Consider the following 24,738-nt stretch of genomic DNA (forward strand, 5'->3'; position numbering starts at 1 on the left):
GGCTTTCAAATTATTAAAAATGAAGCCCCATCATTTCGACCTGTCTTCATCTGGCAGCTAAAAAAGCCTGTGTTCAGAAAGGCATTGTGGGGGGCGCCTGGGTGTGTCTCAGTTGGTTAAGTGTCGGACTTCAGCTCAGGTCATGATCTCACAGTTTAGGAGTTTAAGTCCCGTGTCAGTCTCCATACTGACAGTTCAGAAACTGGAGCCTGCTTCAGATTCGGTGTCTCCCTCTCTCTCTCTGCCTCTCCTCCAGGTGTACTCTGTCTGTCTGTCTGTCTGTCTCTCAAAAATAAATAAATATTATAATTAAAAAAAAATTTTTTTTACATTTATTTCTTATTGAGAGACAGAGAGAGACAAAGCACGAATGGGGGAGGGGCAGAGAGAGAAGGAGACACAGAATCGGAAGCTGGCTCCAGGCTCTGAGCTGTGAGCGCAGAGCCCGATGCAGGGCCTCAACACATGAACCACAAGATCGTGACCTGAGCCGAAGTCGATCACTCAACCAACTGAGCTCCCCAGGTGCCCCTAGAAATATTTTTAAAAAGGCATTGTGGGAAAGAGGATGATGCCTTCAGCACTCTTTACTGCAGGGATCCAGAAGGCAGTTAAAAGCTGGGCATTGCTACTCAGGCTTCTCTACTTACTACCTAGACATCTTGGGCCAGTCATTTAACCTTTCAAAGCCTCTGATTTTTCTTTTGTAGAACGGAGGTGCTTTTAGGTTGTTGAGAGGGCTAAGTGAAGGAATTCCTGCAAATCGACACAAGTTTCTGGCACATGGAAAGCCGCAGTAAATGCTATTTGTTCCTATTTTTGATGATGATGATAGTAGTGATCCTGTGATTGACGTTTTTTAAAGTTTCAACGAACCTTCAGGATAAATGAACAATAGCTGTGGGCAATCAGAAGAAGAAAATCATCAGCAGGCAATCTTGAACTCTTTGTAGAGGAGGGTTTAGAACTTTGTGCCTATTGAAGCAGTATGGTGGTAGGGGCAAGGGTTGGCTATTCAAGAAGGCGGATCTATACCAATACGTGTGGAAGACGTTCTAACAGACAGATGGAGCTACTGGGCTTGGGCACTGGGGAACCACAAGACTGGGTGAGCTCTACACCAATGAGCTAGGGGTCCGCGTGAGTTTGAGTGATTGCTGGGAGGGCTCACAGCATAGGAGCCTGAGACAAACACCAAACGATGGGGCAAATCAAATCAAGCACTAGAGTGAGCTCCTTCTCAACTAAGTCTACAATTCTTTCAGAGTATGCATTACTGAGTCATTTTATCTGTATCACTGTTTTTCGCTTCCAAAGCAAAATCTATTTTTAGCTGATCCCAATCCCCTATAGGCATCTGAGTCTACGGATTGGGGTTAAGTTTCTGTTGGAACTCTATAGGCTATACTCTCAGTCCTATTTTTCTAGCTTGCTCATCATTTTCTTTCTCCCTTTTGTAGGGGATAAAATATTCTATTCTTGGTCCCAGCCCAAAAGGAATTCGGGGAGAGCATTTTTAGAAAATTGCGTCAAATCATTTCTCTGTTTGGCAAGGATACAAAAGGCAGTATTACCTACCCCGCTTAATGCAACCGAAAACAGACGAAGTTTGGGGTTGGGGGGTTTCTGGGAGCAGCTGAAACACAAAACTGATTGCTCTTTAAAAATGGGAACTCAGATCATGCCGAGCTGTCTCTGAGGCAGAATCTCCTGGGCAATTTTGAAAGAGAATAATGAAGACATAGCAATTAAAAAGCACTTTTCTGCAAAATGTCATTACTGTTTAAAGTTACATAACCATTGCTACGGCAGCGGAGGTTCACAGAGCAGTCACTGCCACCATAGTCTCCTGATGACCTGTGTCCAACAAAGAGGCCCTTTGCTGACCTCCTAGGTTGGCGCCCGAGTACTGCCCGCTTCAATGGGAGTCATAAATAACTTGGAGCGGCATTTGGCCTGTGGAACCACTGTTTGAAAGATATACAGCTGCCGGCTGGGGTGGAATATTCTGGCCCCACAGTTCCCAAAGACACAGAGAGAGACGGGGTGGGAGGGAGGGAGGGAGAGAGAGAGAGAGAGGCCACCGTTATTGGCGAGCATGTAAATTTTGCCTCAAAACACCCAGGAAGGCAATGGCTGAGGGTTTCACTTGCATACCAGGTCACTCGTGCTGAACATATGGGATATCTCCCCCAATCTCATTATACTTTTTTTTTAAACACAAAATTGTGTTATACTTTAAATGGAATGTGTCACTGTTCTGCGAAGTGAGTGGGCAATGTAGATAAGGGAACATCCACGTCATCTTCTTTCTCTTTTCCTAATTTTTGCCCTATCTCCCTTAGTCTTCCTCCCACCTCACCTTCAATGCAGACATCTCAGGATCTTTTTTGTATTTTACATACAGTCTTTGTGTGCGGAGGAAGGATTTCTCCTCTCTGTCACATGATAGGATCTCTCTATTTCTTTGCTTCCTCTCTCCTTTTTTCTTAATATTCTATTCCTTTTTTTTTTTCTTTTAGGAAACACACCAGGTATCCTGCCCTTTTCTGGTCCCTCTCTTGTGCTGGTCTTTCTCCCTAGAGTCTTTGCAAGTGTACCTCCCAGTGCCAACAATATTCTTTTCCCAGACCTCTGCATGACTCCCTTGTCCTGCAATCCAGGCTTTCCCAGATCACCCATATTAAAATCCCTCTTCTATTTTCATCATAGGATTAGTTATTGACAGACATCATCTTATTCATGTGTTTTCATATTTGTTTTCATCTTCCCTACTACGGAGTGGGCTTCTGGGGGACAGGAGCCCTGTCTGTCTGCTATAGACCTCCCAGAGTATAACTTAAGGTCAAGGTCAGTATAGGCTCCAGGCACTCATCTTTTGAACTTTCTTTCAATGACTATTCTCTTTTTCCCCCCAACTGGGAAAAAAAAAAAGTCAGTCCCTAAAAACTTTGAGAATGTTGGAATTGGCCCTAAGTTGGCCCAAAGCCCCATAGCAAAAGTAACAGACTCAAGAATCAAATCCCAGAATTCTGACTGGGTTCTGAAACCCTGGAGAGCCCTTCTCGCTCCCTGGCAGGAAAGGCTGGGAACGGAGACCAGCTCCTGCCTCACAAGGTGGCTCTGGCACAGAGGGGCCTCTGCAGGCGTCCTAGCCTCTCTCTGAAATTCAGGCTGCTTGCCTGCGGAGCTCAAATCCAGGGGCTGTTGGGAAGAACAAATGAGCAGGAAAAGCATAAACAGTACCCAGCAAGAGCCTGGCTGCTATGGGCTGAATGTTTGTGCCCACCCCCAGCCCCATCCCGTCCACCCAGTTCATATGTTGAAGCCCTAACCCCCAGAGCTACGGTATCAGGAAGCGGGGCCTTGGAAGGTCATCGGGTTTACATTGGATCACAAAGGTGGGCCCTCCATGGCAAGGTTAATGGACTTATAAGAAGAGTAAGAGACAGGAAAGCTGTGTCTCTCCCTCCATGAGCACACACTAAGGGAAGGCCATGTGCGCACAGTGAGAGCACGGCTGTCCACAAGCTGGGGGCGTGCCTTTACCAGACACTGAATTTGCCAGCATCATGATCTTTGACTTCCAGCCTCCAGAACTGTAGAGACGAAGGGCTCTCATTTAAAGGACCCAGTCTATGGTATTTTGTTATAGCAGCCCGACCAGATGGTTAGCATAATTACCTGTTCAATAAATGCTAGGTCCCCCCATCTGTACCACATCAGAACATAACCCATTCCCTGAACCAAACTTGAGTTCTTCTTGGAAACATCCTCTTGAGTAGCTCCCTTTGGACCAGAAGGAAACATGTCCAGGGCGCATCATCTCTTAATACCATTATAGGAATCACTACAGGTCTCCGTTATTTGTCATTCCATTCGTTATACTTCAGCGAACCTTCTTCCCTCTTTCCTCCTTTCCTTCTCTTCTTCTGTCTTCTTTGCACACGTAGGCCCTCCTGTATGCCAGGCACTGTGCCATGGACACTGGGGTGAATAAGGCAGGCACTCCCTGCCCTCACAGACCTCATGCAAACATGTAAACAAGCTGTTTGGATGCAGGGAAACCAGGTCTCTACCCAAAGCACGAGGTTGCTCAGGGGACACTAAGGAAAAACACCTAATCCAGGCTGGACTAGGGGCAGCCACAGACACTCTCCCGTAGGAAGGGCTTTTGGGCTGAGATCTAATGGATTCACAGGAATTAGGGGATAAGAGGTCTACAGGAAGAGAGTTTAGAAAGTGGAAACAGTGGGGAGAGGGGTAGGAAGAAAAAGAAGAAGAAAGTGGGAACAGCATGTGCAAAGGACTCAAGCAACAGAACTCCTTCCAGCTAAGAACCTACTTCACCATCACCTTCCTTTCTGAATAAGGTACACCTTTGTGTGTGTGTGTGTGCGTGTGTGTGTGTTTGCTTCCAGGTTCCTTAGAGAAGAGATGAAAGCATTCCCAGTGCCTCAGAGAAGAGCAAGACTCCTAAGGGAAGAATGACAGGGGGCAGAAGTCTGCCAGCTTATTAGAGGAATGGCATTGCTTTCAGCAACAGAGGTCAAGGACCCTTGTCCACTATAGACAAAGAATTTCGCTGGGATCCAGAAAAAGAAATGAGGGCTCACTGCATTGTTGACTTTCAACCACTGGAGAGCACTAAAGTAACAAGAGAACTTTCTGGGGACCCCTACACTGAATTCCTTGATACCTTCAGTGACACGGTCAGTACCGCTGTCTGAAGCAGGCACCTGGTCCAGGCGACTGTGTTCAGCGAGCTTGAGAAAAGAGGACCCAATCAACAAAAGCTGAAGGTACCTCTTAAGATTTGCTGAGTATAGTTCAACCTTCATCTCTGACCCTGATCCTGCTCTCTTTTTCTGTTAGGGACTCTTAGCCTCCTCTTCTTCCAACAAGTTGTACACGGGGATGTGTGGGAGGAGATGCTTCCATTTTCCAAGGACACCAAGGGGCTACTTGAAGATTCAAAACTAAAGTAAATAAAATCCAAGTACAAGAGACAAAGGTCTGAACTGATGATTGAAACATAAAAATATGCAGCATCACGTCTGGAACACAGTAGGTGTTTAGTATTATGAAGATGAAAGAAGATGAACCTGGAGACAATCATTAGGGAAGACTTCGTGATGTGTGTGGGATGTGGGTAGACCTTGAAACAGAAACACGGTTTTTATTAGATACGAAGGGCAGCCACAGCATTCCCTGCAGAGGGCGCACCTTGAGCAAAGATGAGTCAGTGTGTGAATACCTTGGATCAAAGTCTTGTTCAAGTCAAGGACCATATATCTTTCTGGTTTTGCTTGTTTGCTTGCTTGTTTGTGTTTTAGACGGGCTTTGTTTTACTTTATTCTATATTGTAATGACCTGAAATAGTAGTAGTTTTGATGCACGTACTCTTCTCTGACCTATTTCTTTACATATTAAATTCACAATTTTTTTCAGTGCTAAGAGGAAGAGGGGGGAAAATACAAGATTCTATTCTGATTGAGTAGCAATAATGTTCTCTCCTGTTCTTGTATCAGAATGTGGCCCCTGGTTGATATCTCTGAGCCCTACAGAAGTCTAGCTGTTGCCTGTACTCACGAAGTTCTGCTTGTCAAATTCTGTCCATTTCCAAAAAGCACAGGTTGGGAACAAGAAGTGCACCTTTTGCAGAAAGTCGGCCTGGTCCCCTTCCTTGTGAAGGCCCAGGGATCTCAGACTGGCAGATAAAGGACTTTATGGCTCCAACAGCCATTCTGAACTCCAGTGTAATGAAGGCATGCAGGTCAATTACCCATCTGTTTGTGTTTCTATTGCTGTGAATTACAGTATCCATCGCTGACAGCTCATTGGAGTGGAATGAAAATAAGACGATAATTCACCGGGTGAAACCGTGCAGAAAGGGCGAAAAGGCTATGATCTCATTCAGAAGTTCAGCCCTGTCTCCGTGATGGGTCATTTGCACTCAGGGAAATGAAGAAAGGCAGCTACCTGGGGGGAGAGTGGGTGGGTTCTGGCGCCCCCTTCTGGACAGAGTAACCTTTTGTGTTCCCAAGGATCAACATCTCTTCTGTGGGATCTTAAGGTATAGACTTGGAACCCTTAGATGAAAGACTCGGGCCAAGTTCAGCACAATAAGACTAAAACCTTGTTTTACCATCAGGAGTTTTGAGGGATGAAACAGGTTGCCTTAGGAGGCAGAAGACTCCTCATCACCGGAAGCATACACGCAGAGCTTAAAGAACCCAGGGCCCAAGTGGCATGTGGTTATCATGAACTCATGTTTGGTGCTCCTCCCCTTGCAGTGTCCTCCCTTTGAAAAAATTACACCCCGACCCCCACACGCAGATGGGTTCAAATGACACATTTTGGCCAATGAAATGTGAGATCAGGTGATGGGTACAACTTCCAAAGTAGAGCTGTGAGAACCACCGTGTGGGTTTATGGCTTTCTCTATCCCACCACCACATAAACAGCAATATTCCGCATGGAGACCACCAGAGGAACAGAATCACAGTTGACTTGAGACCATAATGTAGCATAAGCAAGAAATGAGGATTTACTTTTGCCAGCCACTGAGATTCGGGGATTGTTCTTAGCACAACACAACCAAGCCTATACAGGAGTTGGCCAACTGTGGCCCATGGGCCAAAGTGACCCGCAGCTTATTTTCGTAATTAATTTTACTGGAAGGCAGCCACACAGATTTGTTTCAGTACTGTCTATAGCTGCCTTCACATTACAGTGGAAGAGCCGAGTGGTTACAACGGAGACCGTGTGTGGACCACAAAGCCTAAGACATTTACCATCTGGCTCTTTGCAGAGAAAGTTTGCTAGCTCTGTACTAGTTGACCATTAAGAATCCTTCATTCTTGATTTTCTGTGCATCTACTCTGTGCCGTTGTTCATTCACTGATTTTTCTGTATTTATTTTTTTAATGCTTATGTATTTATTTTTTTAATGTTTATTTATTTATTTTGAGAGAGAGACAGAAAAAAAAAAATCCCAAGTAGGCTTCAACGCTGTCAGTGCTGAACCCTACTCGGGGCTTAAACCTATAAACCACAAGATCATAACCTGAGCCAAAGTCAATAGTTGGACATTTGACTGACTGAACTACCAGATGCCCCATTAACTGACAATTTGAACTTTGAAAAAGCAAATATGGTTGGGCTAAATTATGAAATCACCAAGGATAAGGAGGCCAACATAAAAATTCAATTTCCTAAAATTTCAACATGAAGGTACCCTTACAGAGGGCATTAAGAAGATGCTGATTCTATTGAATTATAAGCTTCTTCACAAACTTCATGATAAAAACCCAAACCTGACACCCATCAAACCCCGTGCGACCTGATCCCCAGATCAGTTGATGTGTCCAAATCTCCTCTACTTCCCTTTCCCTGCTACAGCCTCTGCTACACCATTGCTACTGCCCTCAAATGCAAAAAGTTCTCCTCTGTTCAGATTTTTGCTCTTAGTAACCTAGGACCCTGGAAAAATCAAGAGGCTTAACTTCTCTGATTCTCAATTTCTTCATTAGAGCGTTCACTGCGCATGTAAAAGTCAAATAAACCATTTTGTATCTTGTGGTGGTATCTTGATTACATGACAGATATTTCAACTTCATAGAACTCTTCACCTCAAAAAGGTGAATTTCTCCATATGTAAATTACACCTCAATGGACTAGACAACGAAATCAATTAGATTACACACGTGAATCTCTTAGTACAGGATAGTTTGACTGATGCCATTTCTTGTCCTCACCCTGTTTTCTATTGCTTTCCCTGGAAGCCTTTGGCAATCTCAGACATCCCCTCTGTTGGTACCCAGAAACACCCTGCACACATCTCAAATTTTAATAGAACACCGTATTATGTGTTTGTGTTCAAGTTGCTCCTGGTCTGTGATCTCCTTGGATGCCAGAGGCGATGCCTCGCTCATGTTCCAGTTCCCTGTCAGCTAGCACACGTTCCTAGTCAGTGTGTTTGAAGGAAGCTGAATTTAGACAGAACGTGTTTCAGAGAGGACTGTGTTTTTCTGCCTTGTGCTCACCACGCTCCACCTCTCCACAACCATCCTTCCTGAGTAGGCCCTGTATCATCTTCCCCAACATCGTAGCTTGAAATCTAGAGCTATTTCAACTCTGACACAGTAGTGAAAAAAGCAGGTGTTCAGAAACATCCAAGTAAAAAAACACAGATACACACACACACACACACACACACACACACAATCCTTAGAGAACAATGATGCTAAAGGTCTTGACTACTAATTTTAGCATATACTTTGTTTTGGATCCATTGCTACAAATTATGAATCTTGAGAACTATAACTGTTTCTTATATTTCTTGGCATTCTTTCCAAGATACCAAGGCCAGTGTTAGATCACAGTAGGTGTGCAAAAAATAAAACTGCTCAATCCAACAACTATTAGTAAAATCTCCCCACCCACCAACTTATTGAGCCAGGTGCTGTACTGGATGCTAAAGATATGGAAAATGAGTAAGATGGTTTTCTGATCTCAGAGAGCTGCAGTTGGGTGAGAACAAAATTCATAAATATAAAATTATAATAAAATACACACATAAATATACACAAGTTTCAGTAGAAGAAAAAAGAAGTAACTTCAACTTTTGTAAGAACAAGAGTCCAGAAGAGTTATTTTGGACAAGACTGAACCAAAATGGTATGAATGGTCGAGCATTTTCCAAGTTGTACGCTACAGAGCCTTAGATCTGCAAATGTAACCAAGATAAAATATATTCAGGAAACTCTATATTTAATTTACCTCTTGAGACTCATAATATATATTAGCATAGTTAAGGCACTGAGAAGTCCTGCAGTAAATAAGTGCGGTTTATGCTGTTTAATACTGATGTTTCAGTATTATTGAACTTTTGTTACCTTACCACATGGTAACAAATAACCTCAAAATCACAGTGGCTTATAACCACAGAGGTTTATTTCTTGCTCATGTTTCATGTTGGCTGGGCTTTGGTGCTGTTCCAGATGTCTTCTTCATTTTGGATCTAGACTTGAAGGAGCAGCTTTGCTCAGGTATATGCCATTATCATGACAGTAGGAAAAGAGCAAAACCCAAGCCACACAATGTCTCCTCCTGCTAAGGCAGGGCATGGGTTATGTCCTCCCACATTCTATTTGCAAAAGCAAATCACATGGCCAAGTGCAATGCCAACTTGTTGGGAGGTATACATCTCCCACAGGACAACACTGCCAGTCACACGGCTATGCAATGATGTATATAATCCTTTTAGGGGCGGGAACAATGGGATCATACAATCTACCCCAAGATTAACTCATTTTTATGCCAAACCCTTTTTTTTTTTTTAATTTTTAATGTTTTATTTATCTCTGAGAGAGAGAGAGAGAGAGTGTGAGTAGGGGAGGGTCAGAGAGAGAGGGAGACACAGAATCTGAAGCAGTATGCCAAACCTTTTCTTAAAAAAATTCAATTACTATATGATCCAGCGATTCCATTCTTAAGGTATACAGACAAAGGAATTGCATATAGGTATTCATACAAAAACTTGTATGCCAATGTTCATGGCAGTGCTATTCATGATGGTCAAAAAGTGGAGACAGTCTCCATGTCCATCAACCACAAATGGACAAACAAAATGTGATATATCTACACAATCAAATATTAATTCAGTCACAAAAGAACAAAGCACTGATATGCTACAACATGGGTGAAACCTGAAAGCATTTTGCTAAATGAAAAGAAGCCAGACACAAAAAGCCTACCATATTGTGCTATTCTATTTGTATGAAATATCCAGCAAAAGCAAATCCATGGAGACAGCAGCCTAGTTGCCTGGGGCTGGAAGGAAGCAGGGTGGAGAAAGACTGCTTATTTGAGATAGTGAAAAAGTTCTGGAACCCTCGATAGTTGGTGGTTGTTGCACAATAATTGTGAATGTACTTAGCGCCACTTAATGAACTGTGGATTTTAAAATGGTTATGATGTTGACCTTTATGTAATACATATTGACTCTAATAAAAAGACTGAGATTCCAAATACACTGATGTGACAAATTACTTTAAATTGGTAAAAATTTATTGAGCGCCTACTATGAGCTAAACACTGAACTAAAGAAAAGTGAATAATGAACACATAAAAGGCATGGTTTCTACTCTCAGGGATCTTAATTACAATTCAGTAGTGCTACGTCCAGCCGTGCACATAAGACAAGGTAGAATGATCAAGAAAAGAATAATAATAAAGGCACATGGAGAGTGCTATGTTTGCAGTGCCAAAAGGCAGCTTAGTTATGACTAAGATGAATTGTGACAGGAAAAAATACGGATTGACTAATAATTATAAATATAAACAGATGTCTGATCTACATGGGATCAATGAATTAATTTTCATGAGTGATTTATTTAGGTTTGGGGCGCCCTGATGCCTGGTTTCTGCCCAGTCAATGAGACCAACAAGGAGTTGAATGAGACACGGTTGTTAAACTGAATCACCACACTGACTATTTGTTAGCCAGGATTCCCCTGCTGTGTGTCTGGCCATGAGTTCATTTGAAAGGTACAGAGCCTGCATGACTTCAAGGTCAGGAGATGAGGGGCGCCTGGGGGGCTCAGTCAGGTGAGCAACCGACTATTGAATTTGGTTCAGGTCATGATCTCAGTCGTGAGATCGAGCCCCATGTTGGACTCTGCTGAGCATGGATCCTGCTTGGGATTCTCTCTCTCCCTCTCTCTTTCTCTCCCTCTGCCCCTTCCCCGATCATGCCCTCTCTCTCTCAATCCCTCCCTCTCTTTCAAAACAAAAAATACAAAACAGGGGTGAGTCCTGATATCACTTCTCTCAACATCAGCTTGGATGCCATCAGAATTTCCACCACTTTCTGTACAAGTGTGAGTCTTGAGTCACCAAATGTTTCCCGATGTCCCCAGGGAAGTGGCAAAGCATTCGATAGTCATGTACGCTAGGTATAGTACAAGGCCTTAGTAATCAGTGTTCTAGAGCTGTGGTCTATCCTGGTTCTGGGTCTTCTTGAGAGTATGACAACAGCTATAGAAATGGCACACTTATAAACATATACAAGTTAGCAAGTCATTTTAGGAAAATTGTAGACTTTCTAAACTAAATAGCACTTAGAAAGCGCTATGTAATTACTTGCTCTAATAAAAATCATGATTATGATTTATATGCTCCAGGTTGAAAAACAATATGGTTTGAGAGCATTGATGTTGAATGGATCTCGGTTCAAATTCCTATTCTGCCACCTACAAGATAGTTACTTAACATCTGTGAGCCTCAGTTTTAAAATCTGGAAAATGGGTCATTGTTGGGGTTTACATGAGATATTGACATAAAGAAATGAGCTCCTTGCCTGGCACAGGAGAATTATGCAGTAAATCATAAGCATGAGTATTATTTTATATCCGCCATATTGGTTTTTAGGTCAGGTGCTTTCTACATGTTTTCCAATTAAATGTAGGACAATGGCTCTGCCACAGAAGTGTTTTTATTCCCGTTTTGTAGATGAGAAGACCTGGAGAAGCTCAGAGGATTAACTAGTCCAAGGTCTCATCGCTATCAAGTCTGCCATCTGGATCCTCCTCACCTACTTCAGAGTCTCTCACCTACTTCAATCCACTTCTTAAGAGGAACTCCAGTTCTCCTCCTCACAAGGCCAAGAACAGAGTGCTCCCTGGTGCATAAAGGAAAACCAGTGTTTGGATGCAGCCAACTGGGTGGATGTCACCAACCCCCTCGGTCATGAGACACTGCTCTTTTATTCAGCAGGTCTTACTGACAGAGCCACAGGAAGGGAGAAACATGGATTCCCATTAGTGCCTCCCAGGCCCTGCTAATTAGACAAGAAGAGCCTAATCACAAGCCACTGCCCGCACCCTGGGCTCGTTCTTGAAGGACTCACCTCAAGGCGGCTGACTGCCATTGGCAACTATCACTCAGCATTCCACCCTGGGGGCCCAAGGCCACATGGGGTGACAAGGGGGTGCGAGAGAAGGGGGCTTTGTAAAAGAAAGACCTAATCATACCCTGTACCCCCTCCCTCTATGACTGCAGCTGGACCAAGACTTATCCCCATTGTACTCACATCTAGAAATGTGCTGTGCTGATTCAGAGAATCCCCAGCAAAGTAAAGAGGGCTTGGGGCCCAGGCAACAAGGAACCAAAAACCAGGGGGACCTTGGGAAAGTTACCTCTGTGAGCCTCAGTTTCTCCATCTGTATAATAGGGAGCATGACCCTTATCTCTCAGCTGGTGGGAGAGCTGGATTGGCTAATGGATACAAACACAATGCCTAAGAGGGAGTAGCAGCACAAAAAAATATTATCTTTGACATTTCTACACTGTTCCTCTGTTTCTACTACTTGTTGCAAGAGGAGTTTGGGCATTCATGATGCCCAGCTACTGAGGAAAGGGGCGGTTGATGGTACTTCTCTTCCTCAGCCTCTTCTTCTTGCTCTACCTTGCTCTCCCTCCTTCACCCTCTTCTGCTCTTCCTCCTCCTCCCTCAAGTCCCTTCCCCACTTCTTCTCCCTCTCCCCCATCCTTTCCTCCACCTCCCTTCTTCTTTCTCTCCTTCTCCCTTCCTCTAGCCCCCCTTCCATTGCTACTTGAGCACCAACCATCAGGAAACATTCAATTCGGCAAACATGTACCGGGTTCCTATGTCCCTGGCACTGTTGAATATAATGAAAAACAAAGTTGGCAAGGTAAAAGTCCCTTTACTAAAGAAGCCTATCATCTAACCTAATAAAGCAGATAAAACCCAACCCCCCCCCCAAAATATGTTGCAAGATACAGAAAGACCAATAAATCATGCCAGAGAAGAGGTCTTAAAAGAGGCTTTTCAGAGGCGGTGGCATTTGGGAGATGAAGGGACATGACTCTTGCCTTAAAGATGTCCAGCGCAGCAGAAAGATGCATGCACTTTGCGAGAAAGATCTTTGTCAAGTTCACCAATCCCCTCCATGCTGCTAAATCTACTACTCAGTCCTCAGTCCTCATCTTCATGCTCCTAAGAGCAACTTTTGACACAGTTGACCACAACCTCCATTTTGGGGAGCATTCTTTTTAATCTTTTTTTTTTAAGTTTGTTTACTTATTTTTGAGAGAGAAAGAAAGCACGAATGGGGGGTGGGGGGTGGGAAGGATCAGAGAGGAAAGGACAGAAAAGCCCAGGCAGGCTCCACACTGTCAGTACAGAGTCCTATGTGGGGCTTGAACTCTTGAACCATAAGAACACCACCTGAGCCAAAGTCAGATGCTTAACTGACTGAGCCACCCACACGCCCCAGTAACATTCCTCACTTGGCTTCCAGGACACGATATTCTCACCACTCCCTTTACACCTTCCCCGGCCACTTCTTAGCTTCCTTTTCTTGTTCCTCACTCTCATTTCATTACCCCAATCCTTCAATATGATATTCTCCACGGCTCAATAACTGAATTCCTTCTTTTTGTTTCTATCTATCTACACTCTCCTCCAAGGTCATCTTACCCACTCTCACATCGTTAAATATCACCTCTATGCTAATTTATATTTCTATAAAATATAGACTTTCCAGATGCCCACTCAGCATCCACATTTGTATCTAGAACAGACCTCTCAAACTTGGTTCACCCAGTTCCTCGCGTTGCAGCAAAAGTGATCCCTCCTGCAGTCTCCACCGTTACCAGCGAAGTGATTCCATCACTGCAGTGGCGCAGGCCAAACTTTGGGCTCATCCTTTACTTCTCTCTTTCTCTCACAAACATTTCTCAGCCCATCACCAAATAATGTCAGCACCACTTAAATATGTACCCATAGTGCAATCACTCTTCACAACCCACATCACCGGCTCTCATGGTCTTGGCCGCCATTTTGTCTTACCTTGGTAAACGCAATAGCCCCCAGACTGGGTTCCTTTTATGTATTTTTGCCCTCTATCTAGTCTTTCCCACACAGCACTCATAGTGATTCATTTAAAATGTAAGTCAGGTCAGGTTACATCACAGCCTGAATTTGCAATGGCTTCTCATTTCATCCAGAGTAAAAGTCTAAAGTCTTTTCCATGGTCTACAAATTTCTACATGACCTGTTCCCTCACCATCTCTCTGATTGTAAAGAAAATATATTTCTTTGTTTGCTTGTTTAGTGTCTGCTCCCCTAACACCCACACACTAAATATAAACTCCAAAATGATGGAGACTTCGCTTTTTCACGGCTATATATCCAGCTCTTAAAACAATATCTGACATGTAGTTGATATTCAATAAATATTGCTAAATGTATGAATGTATGAATGAATAAATTTATGGATCATCCTAGATTTCAGCAAAATATTCTCTCTGCATCCCTTTCCACATCAGTGAGCTACTAAGGCAGAGCTCTGCTCTCTGTATACCTCACCAGATGGATACTAGATTAAACTACATGACAATGTCGGCAAAACACTCAATGGGCTTCTTGCAGAGAGAAGTATAAAAATAAGAAGTTATCATTATGCCATTAGCGTTATTACCACCAGTTTGGCTGTTGCTATCTTGACTACTAATAGTCTGTGATCGTTTCTATAATCCTGTCTTTCTCACTCCCAGTGCCCTTCCCCAATCCCCTTCTTTCCTTTTCCTATTTCCTTCTACTTTTGCCCTCTTCTGCGAACAGTTTATGAAACACCACAAGGTGAATGTCATTAGATTGCCATTCACATCGTCCCCAGTCCACCAAAATAAACCTCTGCAGAATCTCCCCTCCCAGCCTCCTTCAGCAGAATTAGGAGAAGAAACAGGAAGAAAGAACAAGGGCATTTTGAGAAACAAAAGCTCTGAAGTCAGACTGTCAGGGTTAAATGTCAAGCTCAATCGCTTACTGAGTGACCTCCTTCACCCTGGTTTCCTCACCTATGAAGTAGGGATGTTATTTATGCCTTCCTCATAGGAATGGTGTGAGGATTAAAAAGGTAATACATGCAATTATATAATAAAATTAAATGTAAGTTAAAATAAATAAAAACAAATAAATATGAATATAATAAAAATAAATGAGCACAGTCCCTGGCACATTAGGAAGTCCTGGATAAATACCATCTATTGTTATTTCTGACTCCTCTGCCTTCAGTCCATGCAGCTGTGTTCTAGCTGGGCTGGACCACCTTCTGCTCTTTTACGTCTTTGTGTTATTCATGTCTTCTCTTTGCAGAGGATGTCAAGATGGAGCACGTTATTAAATAAATTTTTCATAGATGCATATTATATACACAAAAGTGTATATATATATAAATCACGTGCGCACAGCGCTATGAATTTTCACCAAGTAAACACCCATGTGCTGCCATCCAGATCAAAAAATAAAACATTATAAATACTTCCAGAAACCTTTCCCGTCTCCTATCAGTCCCTTATTCTCCCTCCCCGAAGGTTAATGCCTTCTGAGCTACTAAAACAATACTTTTTTAAAAAATGTTTTACTGTTTTTGACCTGTATAGAAATGGGATTATACAGTGTGTACTCTTTTGCATCAGGCTTCTTTTACTCAATATTATGTTCATGAGATTCTTCCATACTGTTGCAGAAAGGGTAGTTTATTTTCTCCAATTTCTGTATTGCAGCCTGTCATATGAATGCATGACAATGTATTTATCCATATTCTTGTTGATGGGAAATTGGGGCTATTTCCATTTGGAGGTTATTTTGAATAAAGCTGCTATAAACAGTCATGTCCTTTGGTGAACATAGATGGCATTTCTGTTGGGCATATTCCCAAGAATTATAATTTCTGGGTCATAGGGCAAGGACATATTGGGTTTTTCACAGATACTGCCAAGAGAGTTTTCCAAAGTGGTTGTACTGATTTATTCTCCCACAACCAAGGCATGCATGTTTCCATTGTTCCACATCAACACTCCTCGATGTTATCAGTGTTTTTCATTTGAACCAGACTGATTGTGGGGTTAGAATACTAAACTGTGGCTTTAATTTACATTTTATGAGGGCTAGAAAAATTAATCACCTTTTCATATGTTTATCTGCCATTTTGGTATTCTTGTTATTCTTGTTTGTGAAGTGCCTGTTCTTGTCTTTTACCCATTTTCTTGCCTTACTGGACAGTCTGCCGTTTTCTTGTTCATTTTAGTAGTTACTGACATAATTTGCACAGGGGTTCTTTGTCAGATACATGTATCACAAATCTTTCCTTCTACTCTGCAGCTTGTATTTTTATTCTATCAATAGCAGCATCTGATAAACAGAAATCCTTTTTTTTTTAATTAGAGAGAGAGAGAGAGAATCCCACACTCCATGCTCAGCATGGAGCCCGATGCAGGGCTTGATTCCATGACCCTGGGATCATGACCTCAGCTAAAATCAAGAGTGGAATACTCGACTGACTGAGCCACCAGGCACCCCTGGAAATTCTTCATTTTATTTTATTTTATTTTATTTTATTTTTTTAAATGTTTTATTTATTTCTAGGAGAGAGAGAGAGACAGCATGAGCAGGGGAGGGCCAGAGAGAGAGGGTGTCACAGACTGAAACAGGCTCCAGGCTCCGAGCTGGCAGTCAGCACAGAGCCCGACGCGGGGCTCGAACCCACGAACCGCGAGATCATGACCTAAGCGAAAGTCGGACGCTTAACCGACTAAGCCACCCAGGCGCCCCTGGAAATTCTTCATTTTAATGTGGTTCAATACATCAATCCTTTTCTTTATACCTAGTGCTTTTTGTATCCTACTGAATAAATATCAGCCTAAGAGTCATGAGACAGTCTTCTGTCTCATATTTAAGAAGTTTGTTTTGTTTTGGGGCACCTGGGTGGCTCAGTTGGTTAAGTGTCTGACTTTGGCTGAGGTCATGATCTCATAGTTTGTGGGTTTGAACCCATAGTTTGTGGGTTCTGTGCTGACAGCTCAGAGCCTGGAGCCTGCTTCAGATTCTGTGTCTCCCTCTCTCTCTGCCCCTCCCTTGCTCATGCTCTCTCTCTCTCTTTCTCTCTCTCTCTCAGAAATAAATAATTTTTGTTTAAATTAGTTTTTTGTTTTACCTTCCACCAAGAGAATATTATTCTTCCTTTCATACTCTTTTCTTATGACTCCTCTATCTAGACAAGACAAATGAATTACTCCCTTTTCTGAATCTCCATCATGGTGTGCATTACTTTTATTATCTCTATTATATTACATATTTCCTTAAATCTTATGTATTTCCCTGCCCTTCCTCTCTATCTCATCCCCACACTCCATTCACCAGATGATGTAAATTCTTCATGGTCTTCTCACTAAATTCTGGTCATGATGCCAGCGAAGTCACTCTAAAAGTGGCCTATTTTTTTCAACTTCAACTGTTCCCTTCATGGTCTGAATCTGTGACATCTCGTCTTCAGTGCTGCAGTAGCCCCTAATAGGTCATCAGCCATCAATCCACCCCTGTCTAATTAACTGACCACATGACAGCCAGAGTGATCTTCCGAAATATCAATTTCTTCATGCTCCTTCCTTTTTAAAAACCTTTCCATGGTGCCCATTACCCTCAAATTAATGTCCAAGTCATTAATGTGCTACTGCACAGGCTTTCCAGGATCTGAAGGATTATTTCATCTTTCTCACCACTGATGCCTTTGCTTGAATCTCTTAAGACATTTTCTTTTCCTCAAATGCTCCTTCATAGATACTCATCGTCTGCCTCCATATCCATGACCCTGACCTCCTCTTCATCCTCTGGGTCCTGTCCTACCCATCTTCTCTGATTCCCTTGTAGGTTAAGTCCCCATACCATCTGGTACCATGAAGCCCTCACATTTTTTCTCCACTATAATTCCTTACGCTTCTTACTGTTTGTTTAAGCCCATCTTCCCTGATAGAGTATATATTTCCTTGGGACACAAACTGTTCCCCACTACATCCTTATGCCCACTTCAAGGCCAACACAGGTTCTTAAAATAAAGCTGGACCCATATCATTTCATGCCAGTAGGTCAGGTCTGGCTCATTTTATCCACATTAATGAACTTGACTACCTTTTCTGCAAGACAGCCCTTTAGGTATCTGTAGACAGTCCCTTTGCCCCAAGTCAACTCTCTTCAGCTATTCACCATAAGACACCATTCTTTAGGATCACTGTAGTTTCTTTGTGTCCCTCTTAAAGTGTGATGCCCAGACCTGGCCCCAACCTTCCAGGTGTGTTCTGACCAATCTAGAACAGGACAAGGATGTCACCTCCTTTTTGGTGGATAACATACTTCTAATAATGTAACCAATGGTACATCTGGGTTTTGGAGGATGGAGGTTTATAACCATAATTGCTCATTGAGAAAAGGAATTCAACATCAGGGGTGAAAGTCAATATTTAGAATGAGAAAATTTGGGGACCTAGATGGTGCAGGAGCCCTGGACCTTTAAGCTTCATTAGCTTCATGGTAAATCAGCGTCTAGTGGCCCTAAGATCTTAATACCTTCCCGGTAACATCTTGTTAATTCCTTCTAAATTTTTTCCAATTATAACTCACAGGTCTTTCCACTGCCAACATGCACAGCAGGGTTATCAAATGCAGGCGGGAGCCAAGCTTCCTGGACTCAAACACTGCTCTCACTTTCCAAGGTCGCCAGGAGGTACCACAGGAACTAATACGTTGATAATCCAGGCACGCCCAAGGCAGATCTGTTTTTCTTATGTACTTTCTTATCAGGTTATTACCACACCCACTCACCCACTCTTTCCTCTACTAAAGGGGACAGGGTTATTCTTTGTGTGTCTGAGGTTGGTTTTGTTGTGTTTTCTTTTAACACTAAACCACTTTCTGGGCCTGAATTTCCAGGAGGGGTTTCCATTCAATGCTCCCAAGTGACTTGCCCCAGCCCTCCCTGGGCCATTTTCCAACCATCTTCTCTAACAGGAGCATGAATCAAAGGATTGCCAAGGAACTGGAAGATCAAAGTCATATTAGGCTCTGCTTAGCTCCACCTGCCAATCTCAGCTCCACTTTCCTCCCACTGACATTCAGAATCACCTTTATCCGACACCTTTCTGGAAGGTCACATTTTTAGTCTGCTCAAAGTTAAAGCATGCCATTTTTTCCCCCCTAACTATAAAGTTAATACATGATCGTTGTAGAAAAGTTAGAAAAAGAACTGGAAGCCTAAAATAAATCATCGGCAACCTAACCATCCAGGGGTAACCTCTTTTAACATCTCGGCATATTCCCTTGCAATATTATTTTTCCTTACCCTTTCGCGTTGTTAAGATCATACCATACATTCAGTCAGAAACTAACCATTTTTAAATTAACACTATATCAAATCACTTTCATATATTCTTGGAAATTCTTATAAATAACATTTTAGTACCTGCCTAATATTATGTTGTGTGGATACTACATAATATGTGTAGTCCCCTCATGTGGAAAATTGAGATTTTTTACATCTTTTTTTGCTATTATAAATTATGCTTTTTAAAACAGCACTATCTGTACTTAAAGCCTTCTAAGTTTTCCCTATAATCTCCTCACCTCTCTATGATGAATTAATAAGGGTAAAATTACTATTTTAAAGGGTATATTTTTGGAGCACCTGGGTGGCTCAGTCGGTTGAGCATCTGACTTTGGCTCAGGTCATGATCTCATGGCTCGTGGGTTCAAGGCCCGCATCGGGCTCTGTGCTGACAGCTCAGAGCCTAGAGCCTGCTTCAGATTCTGTGTCTCCCTCTCTCTGACCCTCCCCTGCTCACGTTGTCTCTCTCTGTCTCTCAGAAATAAATAAAACATTAAAAAAATTTTTTTTTAAATAAATAAAATAAAGGGTATATTTTCCTTAAGGTCATATGTATCTATGGGGCATCTAACATAGATATGACATAAAATAGACACTAAACAAGTACACATGTTTAAATACATCAACAAAGTAATCCTATAATTGGTGCATTCTCACTAGCAGGGCCTGAGTGTCTGTCTCTGTATACTCTGGCAACCTTGAGTGTTCTCACTTGTAAACTCTGCTAAAAGCACACACACACATACACAAACACATATGTATGTGTGCATAAATATATTAAAGACTACAGACAATGAACGAATAAGGAGAAAGAAGATTACATAGAACCAAAAATTCTATAAAATGCTCTATAGTTCTTAGAATTCAAATAACACCTGCCAAAATACATTGAAAATCAAACACAATAATCCAGGAAATTCAGACACTTGGATATGAAACTTTAATATATATTAGGTCTGGAACATCTATAAATAACACTGTTTAGACATTTTCATCGAAATAATCAGATAAAGCTCACATTTTCATACTTTATATCTGAAAACTAATTAATAACCATGAATTTAACGTCCTGTATATGTTAAAATTTTAAAAAGCCATCATGTCCTGTCTTAAGTTCCGTATTTGTAGTTTTCCTTGGTTTTTCCGTCTTTCATCTTTGTCTTCATTCTGCCTCTGCATCAAATCCCCAAGCTCCCCCCTCCCCTGCTCTGGGCCCCAGTTCCCACAAACATCCTACCTTGAAGGTGCAGTTTGCTCTCCGTGCTTTGCAGAAGGACGGAACTCACAGAGTCCAGATTGTCATAGCTGTTACAGCCCAGAGGCCCAGTGCGTGTCTCTGTGACCTGGAGTGGACATCAAGGGTGACAGGTGTGAGAGAGCTGCGCTTGTAGGAGACTTATGAGACAGGGCCCCACAGAGTCAGCCCTCAGCACAGCAAGGCTGGCAGAGAAAGTCTCCTGGCCTGAGCCAATGGCCACTTCGTGGGCACCTCGCCTGTGCCAAAAACCACACTTGGGTGTCACCAAACAGGCATCAGGATAGCAGAGTAATCAAACACACAGACTGGAGCTATTTCCTGCCTCTCACTTCACAAGGTCATTCTAACTATATGAATTAATAAGTCGAAGCACAATAGTATATTTCAAAAGCATGTAGTTTAGAATCAGGAGGACCAGCACTAAATCCTAATGGGGCCATGACTTTGCTGTATGACCTAAGGAAGTCACTTATCTTCTCGAAGTTTCTGCGACCTGAAACTAGTAAATCCTTTCCAGGAAGGGGGTGAGACAAGACATGATGGGTTTAAGTGCCTGACACATGACATATGTTCAGAAATGGGCATCGTATTGCCCAGATCTCTATACTCTGTGATGAGTACCTATGTGCTATAAGGCAAGAACAATAAAATTATCCCCATTTTCTAGAAGTCGTTTCGTAACCTTGAAGTAAGCACGATTTACGATGAAAAGAGGCTCTCATCTCTTTAGCCTTTACTTCCCATGATTTCACATAATCATTTATTGGGGGGTTTTGAGGTTTGCATCCAGTAAAGACACAGCCTCAGTTGTCGGGAATGGTGACCTGTGACACAGCCACGCCACTCTCCAAACGCGGGCCACACCTTCCCCCAGCTGCAAAACCTCCCCTTTCTCAGCCTCAACGTCCCATCTATAAAATGGTAGCAATACTTTTACCCACCTCAGCAGGTTAAGAGATCATATTTTTGAAGTGTTTAGCACTCAGGAAACAGTATATAAAAGGAGGATTAGTAAGTTGAACTTTTTAAACAATTTATTCTCTTTTTTTTATTTTGGTACAAAATAGTAACATAGTTGTTACTGGGTGAGACTCAAAACTACCAATCCGTTCTTCTAAGGATGCCGTGGGCAAGACAGCTATACCAGCAGAACTTCCTCACCTGGGTCAGCTGCTCATCTTCAACAAAGCTGGCGATTCTAGCCAGCTGGTCTTGAGATCGTATCGAGAAATGGCAAGAGAGAAAGCCAAGTTCAAGACTGAGTGAGGAAGACAGTGGTACTATGAGAATGGTTTCTCGAGTGGCCTCCGGCCAATTTCTCTGAGAAATTCCTCGTAAGGAGGGAGGCTGCATTTCCAGGGTGCACAAAAGAAGATTATCTTCTCACAGAGCCTCCGTATCTCAATCCTACGTCCCATCCAGGGAGGAGAAAACCATTCAGTGATAATGAAAACCAGGCCTTTGCTTCATTCCGACTCTGATGGCTTCATAAAGATCTGTCTCTGTGTGCCGAGTTCCCTAACGATATAACTCCCCCAAATAGAGGCGATTCTTCTGGGATAAGCTGGCTCTTTGTTTGTCGATCTGATTTATTTCTGTCTTTCCTACCTCCCTCCTCAGTTACTCCCTCCCACATCTTTCTGTTCGCTTGGTCAATTTCTAACTCCTCGGCCTGAGTCTCCCTCAATGCCTCCCTCCTACCCCCTCCCGCCCTCCACTGTTCCCCTCCACACACACGTTTTTTTCCCTAGAGATATTTTGGAACATCTTAATATAAGGCTAGGTCTGTACTTAATTCAGAAGAAATTGGATCGAGGGTTGAGATGTAGAATGCAGGTATAATCTGTTTTAAGAAAATGTGAGATGCAAGAAATCTGTACTGAACTCATGGGAAAAACTAATCCTTTATATCAAAATTCCTCCCTCATTCTCTTCATACAGGTAATTCCTGAATTTATTGCATTTAAAATAGAATCTTTTTTTTAAATTCTTGTACTCTGAGGCACTGAATTGAAAGTCTAGATCCACTCTATTTGATGTGGCTATTTAAATAAAAACTAATTAAATGAAATAGGTTTACAAAGTTAGTTCTCTGGTTGCCACATTTCAAGTGTTCCATAACCAACGTGACTAATGTGGGTTGGCCACAGAATTAGGGCACTTCTCCCCTCTTGGAAGGGTATATTGGGTAGTTCTGGTGCAGAGGAGTATGGGTCAGTATATGGTAGGTGTCTTCTGTTGTACATAAAACTTTCACCGGAACACAGCAACACCCATTTGTTTGCATACTGTCCATGGCTGATTTTTATGCTACACCTGCAGAGTTGAGCTGAGGCAACATGGACCATACGGCCTGCAAAGCTTGAAATTTGTATTCCCTGGCCTTTACAGAAATAGCTGAGCCCTGATCCAGATTCTAGAATTCTAGTCCCTGTTAGGGTATTCCAGCTGTATAACCCTAAACAAAAAATCTTTAGTTCTCAGACCTCAGTTTTCCCATCTGTAAAGTAGGCAGAGACGATTAAGGAGATGGAAAACACAAATGTTTAAAGAATCCCTGATCTAGGCATCAGTAAGCTGCCTCTCACAAGCTCTACGACCCTGTGAAAATCATTTAACTACTGTAGCTTTCAGTTTTTCCACCTAGAAAGGGAGTCTAACACTCATCCACACAGGAGAACTTTAAGAGTAAATGAGAGGATTGTTGATAATTATGCCATGACCATAGTCAGAGCTGCCCCAGTAAATCAGCACATGCGGTCACCCCAAGGACAGCGCTCATGATCCTACAGAGCACGTGACTGCCTCAGTCAGCCAGGTTGGCAGGGGGCGCTGTTCGTTCTATGGGCACAAAGCCAGAGACTCTCTGCCCATCGGCTCTCAGAATACCTGGGTTGCAGTATTATTGTCTTAAGAACTTTCTGCCCACTCTGCCGTCAAGCCTACCTTGATTGCTCCAGTTGATATCTGGATCTCATGGAGCCTCCTCATGGTGCCGTCACGGTCAACAAAGTAGGACGATGCAAGCTGGTGCAGAGCTTCAACACTTTGCGTGGCGTTCCCTGACTTCCTGTCGAGGCGACTTTTGTCCATGTACATGGTCAAGGCCTCCTCCCCTGCATGGAAACGGAAAGAAGTTCAGGGAGGGAGTCTATCAAGCTTTGGAGTGAGAGGAGAGCTGGGAGCTGGATGCTGAAAATAGTCCTGAATTTCCCACTGATTTTGCCCAAATTCCCTTCTGCCTCTGAAAAGCAAGAGCACGGGGAAAGAGAAACAGTACAGAGGTGGCTGTAAGCTCCACGCTCTGTTAGGAGAAGGACCATGGAAAGACTCTTAGCTGTCAAGTCCCACCTCTACCAATCTACCACGTAGTTCTCACTGGTATTATCTCCTCTTCTCCTCAAGACTCAGACTCTCTCTCTGTAAAATGATGGATTTGCCCTAGATGGTCCTTTCCTCCTCTTCACCCAGGCCCCCACTACTCCCTTCCCCCTCCTTCTTTCCTCCTTCGCTTTCTGTCTTGTTCCTGATGCTGCCCCTTCCTAGACTGATGCATGGATGGGCAGATGCACAGATGGATGGCTAAAGAGGTAGATAGATACAGAGAGAGACAAGACATTGTTTAAAGGCAGGGCATGGAGATGGGCATGGAGGGGGGCAGTTGTGGGGATGAGCACTGGGTGTTATATGGAAACCAACTTGACAATAAACTATTTGTAAAAAATAAAAATCAAAAAGAAAGAAATCAAAAAAATAAATAAATAAAGGCAGGGAAACCATTGTGCCTAAAAGAAATACAAAAACAAATTGTGGGATCAGTGAAGTCAGACACCATCTATATTAACCAGTGCCCTATTCCTTGCACAGAAGCCCAGGGCTGGGCTTATAGTAGATAGTAAATAGTTAATGCATCAGTATTTTATTTATTTATTTTTTTTGATAATCATGTTTTTATTAAAATCTGAATTTTTTTCATGACCTAAGCCACCATAAATTTAAAAATTAAAAGTACAGAGCGGAATATCTGCAGATATCTATTATCAATATAGTTATATATTTACCTGCTTATCATCTGTTTTTTTTTTTAAATTCAATCAGTAAACATTCTCATTACCTCCATAAGCCAGGCACGGTGGCTCTGTAAGAGCAACGGACAGGAGGTTACATCCAGTGGGGAGGGAAGGTAGCAAGAAAGTCAGGCACAGAGAGGGGGATTCGAGAGAAAGAGAGAGC

At 42.6% G+C, this 24,738-nt stretch overlaps 1 protein-coding gene across 1 annotated transcript in view; it reads right to left on the minus strand.

Moving 5' to 3' along the window:
- The window catches only part of BRINP1 (BMP/retinoic acid inducible neural specific 1), a 176,153-nt gene that overhangs the window by 35,747 nt on the left and 115,668 nt on the right, over nt 1–24,738 (minus strand). The window contains exons 4-5 of the mRNA XM_077769803.1: nt 23,452–23,621; nt 20,485–20,590 (exon numbers count right to left, since the gene is read on the minus strand). Of these exons, the coding sequence (XP_077625929.1) occupies nt 20,485–20,590; nt 23,452–23,621 (276 nt within the window). The remainder of the gene's footprint in view (nt 1–20,484; nt 20,591–23,451; nt 23,622–24,738) is intronic.

Source organism: Crocuta crocuta, unplaced genomic scaffold, assembly GCF_008692635.1.
Source record: "Crocuta crocuta isolate KB4526 unplaced genomic scaffold, BGI_CrCroc_1.0 scaffold95, whole genome shotgun sequence".
In the NCBI taxonomy this organism is placed as follows: Eukaryota; Metazoa; Chordata; class Mammalia; order Carnivora; family Hyaenidae; genus Crocuta; species Crocuta crocuta.